The sequence below is a fragment of the Pinus tabuliformis genome, chromosome 4_2 (assembly GCF_031772625.1).
Source record: "Pinus tabuliformis cultivar Carrire ecotype Pingquan chromosome 4_2, CPIR1, whole genome shotgun sequence".
Taxonomy (NCBI): domain Eukaryota; kingdom Viridiplantae; phylum Streptophyta; class Pinopsida; order Pinales; family Pinaceae; genus Pinus; species Pinus tabuliformis.
In genome coordinates this window covers 628,676,056-628,687,616 of record NC_142304.1, presented here as the reverse complement: position 1 = coordinate 628,687,616, position 11,561 = coordinate 628,676,056, and the positions used below count along the sequence as shown (strand labels likewise).

Here is an 11,561-nt window from a genome sequence, read left to right as displayed (position 1 = left end):
ACAAAGCAACCCAAAGCTTCTAACTTCTAAGCATTACTGTGGTTCATCATATAACAGTGAAATCCGACTATCAAACAAAACAACCAGAATTTAAATCATGAATCCATGATTCATCCTGAAAGGGCTGCATTTAGTGAACTGTGAAATTCAACCCCAATTTGGGCTTCTGCCTTCTCAAGGTCAGTTGATGCTGAACTTAACTTCAGTGTATACTCAGCCAATCCTTTCTGGACTTGTTCACGATCAATCCTGTCCAATGGAGCAGCATATCCTTACTGTCGTGGGTTCGGCCCCTTCTTGACGGGCACACAGAGTAATGTTATATCCAGGACAGTGCGTATTCAATATAAAAAAAAACGCACATTCAACAGGGCATAACCATGGACAGTGCGCATTTAAATGAAAAAAATGTTATCTGCGGAGTTAAAAGCTTTAACAACGGGGTTTCTTGACTCTAATGTGAAATTAATACCAAGCATGTAAATGAAGAGAATCCTCCGGCCAGGTTAACTTTCTGCTGAGATTGTCCAGATGGATACATTAACGCAATCCCTCGCTTCCTTGAATGTACATTCAAGATCATCTGCACAAGCGCTTCACGCTCGGGAACCTTATGCGGCAGCTCTTTTGCAATTTTCACAGGCAAATAACATGTTAGAGGTGATTAATGGGGATATGGAAAGACTTTCTCATTTGTTGAAGAACCAGGAACTCTACGATTTTCTCATCAATCCTATTACTGAAAATGGGAAGAAGAAGAGCATTCTCAAGTCTATTGCAGATGATGCTAAGTTTCAAAACTATACTCTGAATTTCCTGAATCTTCTTATCAGTAAGCAAAAGATTGGCATAGTAAAGAATATCTTGAAAGAATTTGAATCATTATAAAATGAACTGACATGGACGCGGAGACTCTATGCTTATTCAAAACCTACGAGTGTGAAGACCAGTACCAAGGCACAAAGCGGATTGGTAGACTGGTATCTTCCGTTTGAAGGTGTAACGTTTGAATAGCTCAGTGCTTATGGGCGCTAACACTGTAAGATACGTTCATAAAAACAATGCGCAATCTCTGGCGTTCATGTTAGTCAGAGAGCGCAGAGAATCATCATTGAGACGCAGGACAGAGGCGCAGACAATCAATGATGCGCAGAGAATCAATGACACTCAGGGCAGAGCAGCGCTCAGGAGAGAGCAGCGCTCAGGACAGAGGCATTATTAGAGGAGTTACAAGGAATCTGGGACCTGCGCTCTGATACCATGTCAGGCCAGGGTAACTCCAGAATAAGCAGAAGAAAAACTGATATGTAATTTCATTAGAGAACTATTGATTATATACAAAAAGGAGACGGAACAGTTCATCATCTTGATGACTGTTCACGTTCCAGTTCACCCATCCGTTGAGGATTAGGTGTCAACAAAAATTACGAATGAAAGATTTAGATTTAGCCTTTATTAGTTTATCATAGAGATAAATTGTTTTGAAATAATTCTTATCAAATTAGTACACAATCATACTTAACCATATTTACAAATTCACAATAAAAAGATTCAAGTCGACGGATACCACAGATATTTAGGCACACATACAATAGTTCTAATTCAAGCACTAACAAGGTTCACACATTCCTTGCATCCAAGTCATTTAGACTAGCATTGTGCTCAAGTTAACATAGTAATCTAAAGCATTCCATATCCATTCCCTTAAAACAACAATGTTCATTCATATAGGAATACCTCATTCCTTAGAATTACAAACCATGATAAGCAATACATTAAACAATAATAAAGAATTTATACATGAGAGTCATAAGCGGACACTTGTCTTTGATAAACTAAACCATGAAACTGATATTAGTACTTCAACTCTCCACCCAACCTTAGATGCACTCCAACCAAGATTTTCTTGTAGTATTCACCTAGAATCTAGATTCTAAAGCTTGATGTAGAGTGATTTCAGAGGAATTTTAAACCATCATTAGTAGTTGAAACAGAGTGTCTTAAGGTTTCTTCACTTCCTCCCACCAACTATCAATCAAATAAAATTAGTTGACCACTTAACTCAAAGACAGTCATCATCCACTCAAGGAATTAAACAATTATCATCAATCGAAACATGGTGTCTCAAGGACATACTACCTTCACCCATCAACTATTCAAAGACTTCACATCAAGTAGGTAACACTAACTTTTGTAGAAAGAGACTTGCAACATCCCAACCTCTCTAGGGGTTTAGACACAAAAGGTCTCAATTTAGATGCGCAGAGAGAGATATATAGTTAATGTTAAGGATGTTTTATAAAGTGTATTACCTATGAAGAAATGAGAGTCCAGTCTTCAGCAAACTTCCACCTATTTTCTCAACCCAACCATGTGGAAATATCACCAAGTGCTATCTTACCACTAGACCTCGATGCCTCCACATCTCGAAAGTTATCAACTGACATAGTCTCTATTGGGTTTATCATACTTGTAAGGCACAACCACTACTCATTGATTATCCGCCAACAAGCCTTGTGGTTTTCTCAGTTGGACTATCCTCTAAGCTTCTCTCTTCCCTAAATTCTCCCAATCCTCTTATTCTTCTTTTCCTTCTCATCAGATTAGCTTAGTTTCCATGAGCGTCTCAACCAATATATCTTTTCCTCGTTCCCTAATTTCCCATGTATATGGATCATGTATCATTCTCCTTTATCCAACTAGAGCCTCCCAACCTCCCTTTCTATCTTGACTGTGATGATTGATTCCCTCCTCAATCGTGAATGCTCACTCACATGAATCTTAAATGATCATTATTTTCTTCTTCTCCCAACAAGAGTCTCTCAGCCACCACCTCCTTTTCTTATTGTAATCAACCATTGTCCTTGTCTTTTCGTGGGTTTGCACATGCCTTCCTCATGGCTAGTGTATCACCTACTCATTCATCATTTTTGTCCTTTTCTTTTCTTGTAGGTTTTACCGAAAGACACATGGGCATGTACTTCATTTTTCTAAGTGAATTAATAACACAGTGATCTCCATTAAAACTTCTCATTCGGCCCATGACAAATATTTAAAACTACCAACTTCCTTAAACAATCTCCCTCCTAGAGCCATGGAATATGTGTCCCTATCTTAGCCACTTTAATTTATGGTTACATAAGTTAATTTATGGTTACATAACTACAAGGAATTATTATAGATTTCTACAATGGGAATTAACCCACAGGGGATGTCAAAATGATGTTCTTGAGGATATTCGACTAAAGGATGATAATCAACCTACTAAAATTCATTTCCGAAGTGTGAAAGCAATGGATTTTTAGATGGATAAATATAGATTAGAAAATGAATATGAATACAAAGGTAAGCCTTCGATTAGTACAAAATATTTTCAGGTAAATTTGACTTGTCCATTAGAATATTTTGATGAAAAGAAAATAAGAATAGTAGCCCTTGAAGTTGATCTTCACTTAGCCTTGGCAAAAATAAAAATATGCACTACCAAGAACAAGGATCATTATTTCAAATATTTGATGGGGAGTATGTTTTTAAAGAAAAAATAATTAGACTAAAAACCCAACTAGAAGAATCAAGTAGAAATCATGATGTAATGTGCAACCAACTTAGAGAAAATAGTCAAATCAGATCTTAGCTTTCAAAAGGAAGAAAAAAATTTAGAAGAAACTACAAGCAAACTAGGAAATAATAGCAGTGAGAACAACAATAAAGGAAGCCAACAATAGAATCCACAACCAAGAAATAAGCATCTAAGAAAATTACTTTCATCAAGAAGATCATTTTTTCCTTTGGGAGATGTGAGTTGTTCTACTTTTTTAAAATTTAGAAACATTGCATTAGTAGAGTGATTAGACCTACTAGTACAATAAGATGCAACCGAATAGTTACCCCTTTCAAGTAATAAATTAAGGGAGATTGTTCCCCTCATGAAGATCATCTACTCTTAGTAATAACAATTTATTTTATGGCTATTTGTTTGCCTATAACATTTTTGGCCATAAGGAAATGGATTTCTGATCTCATGCAAGGGGAAGAATGAAATGAGTGCAAGGCCCAGATCTAATGCGATCAGTGGAAACTATAACCCTCCTACTTCATCTTGTGGTCACATAAGATGCTACACATGTGACAATTTTGGTAACATGGCAAGAGATTGAATATTGTTCAATTTTCCAATACAATTCAAGAAAAAATAAGACCCATTTATTGAGGACCATCACACAAAAGTTACAGAAGATCAAGAATATGCACAAATAAGAAAGAATCTCGTGTAAATTTGGAAGAAGAAAGTGTAGAAAGAGACTTTAATGAAAAATTGAAGCTCTCTTGGCCCTAGGGGGGGCATATGGTAGCATCATGGGATTGCATGAAGGACCATTGAAGATGCAACCATAGAAAAAACATTATGTGTGTCCAAGTACCTAAACTCCAAGGATAGATCTGTAGGAAAGGAAGAAGGTACATGAGCTCAATGGGAACTACACAAGGTAGAATATTAAAGTAGCGGTCTATAGTATGAAGCCCTTTAATGGGAGTGTAGCCCAAAAAGTGTTTCTTGATGACATGGCATCCAATCATATGAGTCTTATGGTGCATGTTCAAGGATACAATTTGGTGTGATCTAGGCTTACTCCTGCCTCCTTGACAAGTGCATTTATTGTTATAAATGATGAAAAAATGTGTTCTAAGGTCATTCAAGACTTTTATTGTTGATTATTCTACTAGGTTTTATGACCAGATTGTGATAGAATGTTGTATTGCCAAATTTTGTGCCAGTTTGATTTGTTGATGACTATCATTCTGGTGTTGGTTATATATTGCTACAATAATTTTATGCTACTAATGTTGAATATGTTAAGGATATGTTGATAAAGGATTTGACATAAGGTTTGTGAATGACCAGTTATTTAAATTTTATGATATGAGCATGAGCATGAATCCCTTAGGGAGGGGAGTTGTCAATGCTTTAAGATCATTTTCTTGAAACAATGAAAAGATGGAACATGTTCAAGGGGAGCATCTCAAATGTTTCTAGTGGATCAATATTTGATTTTTGGCATTATGGCCCCTTAATGGAAGAAAGGAAAGACAATTACTAGTATTGTTGGATGGAGGATCTTGTCATGTTCCTCATGCCTTGATATGTGTTTATATAACATAGATTCACTAGAAGAAAATGAGAAATTAGTGACGATGTAACTAAAAACGTTAGTCACCACAACTTTTCCAAGTGAAATACTACAAAAAATGAGCAATTTTAAGTGACCCAACTAAAAAACACAAACATAAATGACTAATTTAGTCATGGGTTAAAATATATGACTAGAAAATAAGTAATGCAATAAAAAATGACTAATGCAAACTAAACTATGGCTAGCTTCTAATAAGGTATTTTTGAGCTACTTAGAACTACTTGAAGTTTATTAATAACATTATTACCCAAAAAATAATGTGTTACCTAGGACTATTTGAGTTTATTAATAACATAATTCATATAATTAGGTATATTTTCCACCTCCTTAAGGGTTAGTTGATATTCCCCTTATGTGTAAACCTCATGTTCTCTTTCCCTCTTTATATGAGATACTTTTTGAGGGAGGTCTTTTATACTCTCATGTGATGGACCCTCAAGACATTTTCCAAAATAAGATTTTTTATAGTTTTTATTGATACCCTCAAGCCAAAATTATCTCTCTAGACCTTCAACAATATTAAATATATAGCCTCTATGTGAAGTAACCTCCTATTCAATAGTGGCAAACATAAACAATTGACAAATTGTTAAAATCTAATCTTGGGCTACTCTAAAATCTAAAATCAACCCATTAAAATTTAATTTCCCACTATTCAATTAAAAAATTGATAAATTGTTAAAATCTAATCATTTAATTTCCAGCTACTCTTATTCCTTCCCTGTTACTCTTCTTCCTTACCAGGTTGGGACAAGGTTTGATGCTCTTCCTCTGTGCATAATCTATTACCTTCTACTCTTATTCCTTACCAGGTTGGGAGAAGGTTCGATGTTCTTCCTCTACGCATAACCTCTTACCCACTACTCTTCTTCATTGCCTGGTTGGGAAAGGGTTCAATTCTCTTCATCTACACATAATATCTTACCCACTAATCTTCTTCCTTACTAAGATGGGAGAGGGTTTGATGCTCTTCCTCTGTGCATAATCTCTTACACGCTATTGTTCTTCCTTACTAGGTTGGGAGAGGGTTCGATGCTCTTCCTATGCACATAATCTCTTATATTCTACAGTAGAATTCAGGATGAATGTGTCAATCTTGACTTAGGTTGTAGAATCCATGTGTTCATGATTTACAAGGGTTTGAGACCTCAAGAGGAAAAGAAGCTGAGAAAGGAAGTGCTAATAGCAGGGAGAGTGATATTTGTCGAAACAAATCATCTCAATCTCCTGAATCTAGACATGCATCTCAACAAGGTATGCAAGGTATGGATGAAATAACAAACCCAAAAGCCAAAGGAGGAGTAGGAAATTGAGCAAAAAACAAACTAGATATCACAAGTATTATTGCCCAGGGCACATAGACTACCCTAGCATCAAGATAGTACATATTCACATCCATGTTACCAATGCAAAATTTTCATCCTCATCAACATTGGTTTCTTATTTCTTTATCTAGAACACTTGGTGAAGAAATTACTATGGTCATGAAAGATATCATCAAAGGAAAAATCACTCCCTCAAAACACCAAACTCGAGGACTAGAGCTAGAGCCAGAGCCTCAAATTTAATCCCAAATTCAGAGCAACTTTAGTTTTCACATGAATTGTAATTTTATTGCATGTTGGTCTCTGAATTTCGAGATCAGGAAGACTAGGCATTAGAACTAAATGGACTATACATGAGGTAATATACACACTAGCCCAAGCACTTTCATGGATTGTATTTTGGGTAGTAAGTTCCACATGGAATAAATTCTAAGCTATAACACATCTGAAATCTCTATATCTATGGTCGCTTATGAATTTCATTATTAATAAAATATTCTTGATCTCTCCAATCAGCGGTTCACATCCACAACTCCTAATCCATATAGTATTCTCCCTCTTGATGACCTTTTTGCATTGATGATTTTCCCTACCCATGGATATTTAAGGGACTATAAGAATCACCATTGTTGAAGAAACGAAATAAAAAATTACATGAACCTCTTCTAGATGGTAGCACTTTGAATCCTAGTATTGAGAAAGAATTAATAACTCCTTATGGTACAACAAGTATTTTGTCAAGGTCTACATGGTGATGGTTGAATCCTGTATTGAAAAAAGTTATAGAAATGCTTTACAATTGACAAATGTTCCTACACTGGCATCTAGTGATAGCACTGAAAATATGTTTGAACTTTTTAAATCAAACTGGTCTAATGACATAGTGGAACACCAACACCTTGTACACCTTACATTGCTTTGATTCTTTTGGCTAAATCCTGCACTTACTGCATCCTTTTCCATGAAGAAAATATGTGTGATGTATATAGGCCCAATTTTGATACAAAAATTTGTTGATTTTACATCTAGAGATGAGAGCTTTTCTTATGAATTATTTGTCCTTGTATTGGTACTATTTTCAACAAAATCCATTTAGGTTCTTTGTTCCCATCATTATAACTTTCAATGTCATAAGTTGGGTATGTTGATAAGGTCTACTCTGATCACAACTTTATACAGAAAGGGTTTAAGATTGTCAAGCTCCTCTAGGAAAGCTCATGGTATTAGAAATATTTTAAATTACATGGTTGTGGATGCTCAACAACCTTTAGATACGATGTTGTGGCTTCATTACATCTGGATGATTCCTCTACAATTTGGGGCTTATTTATCAATCTTGTTTGGGGTTTTGGGAAATTCTATGTTGTCTGGTTTTGTTTACATGGCACTGATAATGGAAATTGTTGAGTCTTTTTCCTAATCAATTAACAAAATGGAAACCTATATGTCATCCCCCACGTTCCACATGTCCCCCATTTTCAAACAAATGGCCTTTTTTCAAAAGCTTTTCCATACAGTGGTAGTTGATTATTTCTCTAGTGGTTTCTTTGAAACCTTTGAGCATGTAGGAATTTCCATTCTCTTTAAAATTCATTTAGAAATCCAAGAAATCCATGGTGATATGTCCTATTGTTATTACTGATTCATCACCCCAAGAAATATCATAGACACCCATTTCAATGGAAAACATGTGGCTTCCTTGTGAGGGAAGACATACTAATTTCCATTTTGCTAATTTAGGGAACAATTCCTTGCAAGCAAGGAGGAAGATGTGAGAATAATAGTAGGTGACAAGTGGCAAGTGGGAATGTATCATAGTGTATTTGTAAACATCTAATTGTAACTCTCATATTTAGGAGACAAACAACCACCAATGACCCCATTGATTTTTCCATCAATTACTCCATTAATTGACTTCATTATATTTTCGATTTTATGTACTAAAATATATCTGCATTTGTCGCATTCATTTCTTGTAGTCTTCCTCTTATTTTTTAAATCCCACTTATATTACTTCAGGTAAAAGGAGCAATTAGTTGCATTTGTTATCATAATCTTATTTTCATAAGTCTTATCATCTTTGTTTGTAAGAACATATAAGACATTGGGAAAAATCTTGCCATCATTTAACAACAGTCTGATCTATTTTCAAGTGATTAGCACAAGCTAATGTGCATCTTTGACCCATCCAAGATAATGTGAGTTGGGATGCGTTTAGGTTGGTAACTTGGGTTCCTTTTCCAATTGAAGAAAGGGAAGGTTATTTTGGTTGCCACTATCAATCACCATATATGCTAGTTTGTTCTTTATTTGACAGTTCTATGTACAAAGATCTTCCTTGTTGCTGGCAAGGCTATCTTTGAGAATTAGCATCAAGTTTAGATAAATGTAGTTGGGATTGTTGACATAAACCTCTAAGTCTCCAACCTCTCAGAAATTCATAGAAAGGGAAGTAGTTTTTCTTTCATATCTCTTTGTCCTAAATGTTTGACATTCCTCATTGGAACGGGTGGGATTCATATGATAGGTGCCATATTTCTTCTTCCCACAGTGAGTAGAGGATACAAAATTGGTTTCTCATTTTTTCTACCCAATATTTTTGGGTTGCGTAGTTAGTAGAAATAAAACGAGGACGAAATTCCCTTCATCTAAAAGAATAGAATGGTCTTATGTAAATTGGCTTCAATATTGGAACCAATTTTTAATTTTGAATAAAATTATTCAAGGAGGAAATAGAAGAAACTCTAACTTATTTCTAATACTAGGGAACAACCCATAAAAGGATTTGACGCAAATGTTATATTTTGGGTCCTTTGAGACTCTACCTTGAGTTGGGAGAGATATCCATATCTAGCTCTCCAATCCTATAAAGATCTAGTCTCATTGCGTCATTCTAGTCGAAGGAAATATTGAGACTTTAAGGCCACTTTTTTTCTTCATTTTTCCATGATCTCCATTTATTGAATCCCTCCTTTATAGGTACCCTTGAATTCTCCCCCAAAATTAAGATAATAATGAACCAGTCAAGGAGGACATCCAATGGTAATACATTCTAATCACCTTTTTTTCTCCCTCACAATGTCTTAGATATAAGCTAGAATTTTACGCAAAGAATGTTTTTCAAATTAACAGTCAACTGTTTGTCCAACTACATATGAAGGCACTAATCCCATGGACAAAATATTCCCCTCATAAACTAAGATCATGATCCCACCATTTATGTGTTAATATATGTATCATTGGATTCCCTAAGAGGACAAGATTTGTTGACACTCCTCCTTCTAGGAGGTGGCGACTAAAGAGAACTTCATGTTTCAAGTGCCCCATCTACTATAAGATCCTAGGGATATTGCATTTCTTCTATAGAGACCCTAGCAAGTCCCTTGCGACCTTTTTTTAAAACCCAAACCATAGATGGTTACCCCAATAATGCAAGTTGTAGTTACTAATAGACAATGTGCCCGACAAGGACCTTCAAGGCCTACTTGGTTGATGACTCCACCTCTCAAACATCAAAGGAATGAAGAGACTGGATACAGGGTGTCACTATTATGGACAACAAGGTATTACTAAAATAGAGGCCATCAACATGAGATATCATGAAACCACTTCATCCCACTACTCTCTATATATGGAATAAAGGGACTACCAACCACCCTTGTTCTTAAGATAGACGCCATGCAAGGATGCCTGCATCAAGGTTCCTTTCCTCTTGGAGGGATACGTTGGAATTGGATGTTTTAGGAGGTAAATGGGGTCACTGAATCCTTCCCCCCATAATTCTTCCATATTTATGGTGGTGGATGATGATTTCTATCCTCATTCGATATTGGCCAAGATGCCACTCTTTCTGAGCCTCCATAGTCTTGGTTGATTTCTAGAGGACCTGTCACGGTGCAGTGCTATCGTTGGGTTGTTTTTTTCTCCTAGAGAATTATATATTTCACTTTGTAAGGTTATTTTGGTTATTCGTCAACATTAATATAATTTTATTTTATTTTTAGTTCATTTGTTTTTTTTATGTCCACTCAGACTAAACAGGTCTATTGGTTTGGACTATGATTCTCAGTTTTCTGTAATACTTTTCTTCAACCTATTATCTCTGTTGTTGAGTTTGCTACTTCATAAATTGTATATTGCACAATGTACATAACTCTTCAAAAGTGTCAACTGTCATCCAACCTATATTCATCTACATAAGATAACAATGGATTCTTTTCTTATTCACAGTGAATTTTCTCTTGCTTTGTTCAGGTTATTCTCAAACTGATGTTTCAATCAATTTGATCAGATGTTGTCATCTAATAATTGTTTGCACTTTTATTTTCATTACTTTTCATACAGGTAAAAGTTAGTGATGGCATGAAGTATGTGGCACAAACATCATGGATACAGAATGGGACAATAGAAGAAAACATTCTCTTTGGATTTCTCATGGACTATGTTAATACCAGAATGCAATTTGGGTGTGTGCACTACAAAAGGATTTAGAAATGATGGAATTTGGAGACCAAACTAAAATTGGGGAGGGAGGGATCACCCTTAGTGGTGGATAAAAATAAAAAAAATCAACTGCCATGACTTGTTTACCAGGATACGGATATTTATCTTCTTGATGACATTTTTAGTGTTGTGGATGCCCATATTGGTTCTGAAATTTATAAGGTAAGAACAATCAGATTATCATGTATTAGTGTCTATTTACCTGGCAGGTTGATTTACCATATAGAAGAATTCATTGGGAATATTGGAGATTCAATATTTCTAATTATTCATTTCCCAAGAATGCATACAAGGTGCTCTAAGTGAAAATAACATTTACTGGTTACTCATCAAGTAGACTTCTTGCATGGGGTAGACCTAATTTTGGTAAGATTCAATGTTACCTTCTCTTATCCTGTAACTAATAAAACCACATGCAAATCTTCTCTTATTTTACTATTCAATTGACATATATTATCTCAGAAAAACTGTTTTCTTCTCTGATTTTTAATTATGATTATATAATAATAGGTTAAGGGTGAATATTCTAACCAGCCTTTCA

General features: G+C 35.3%; 1 protein-coding gene across 1 annotated transcript; it reads left to right on the top strand.

Annotated features, from left to right (window-relative positions):
* Window positions 1–531: 531 nt before the first annotated feature.
* LOC149170913 (ATP synthase delta chain, chloroplastic-like) lies at window positions 532–888 on the top strand. The gene has a single exon (XM_089425773.1). The coding sequence runs from the start codon at window positions 532–534 to the stop codon at window positions 886–888; it is 357 nt and encodes a 118-aa protein (XP_089281899.1).
* Window positions 889–11,561: the final 10,673 nt, after the last annotated feature.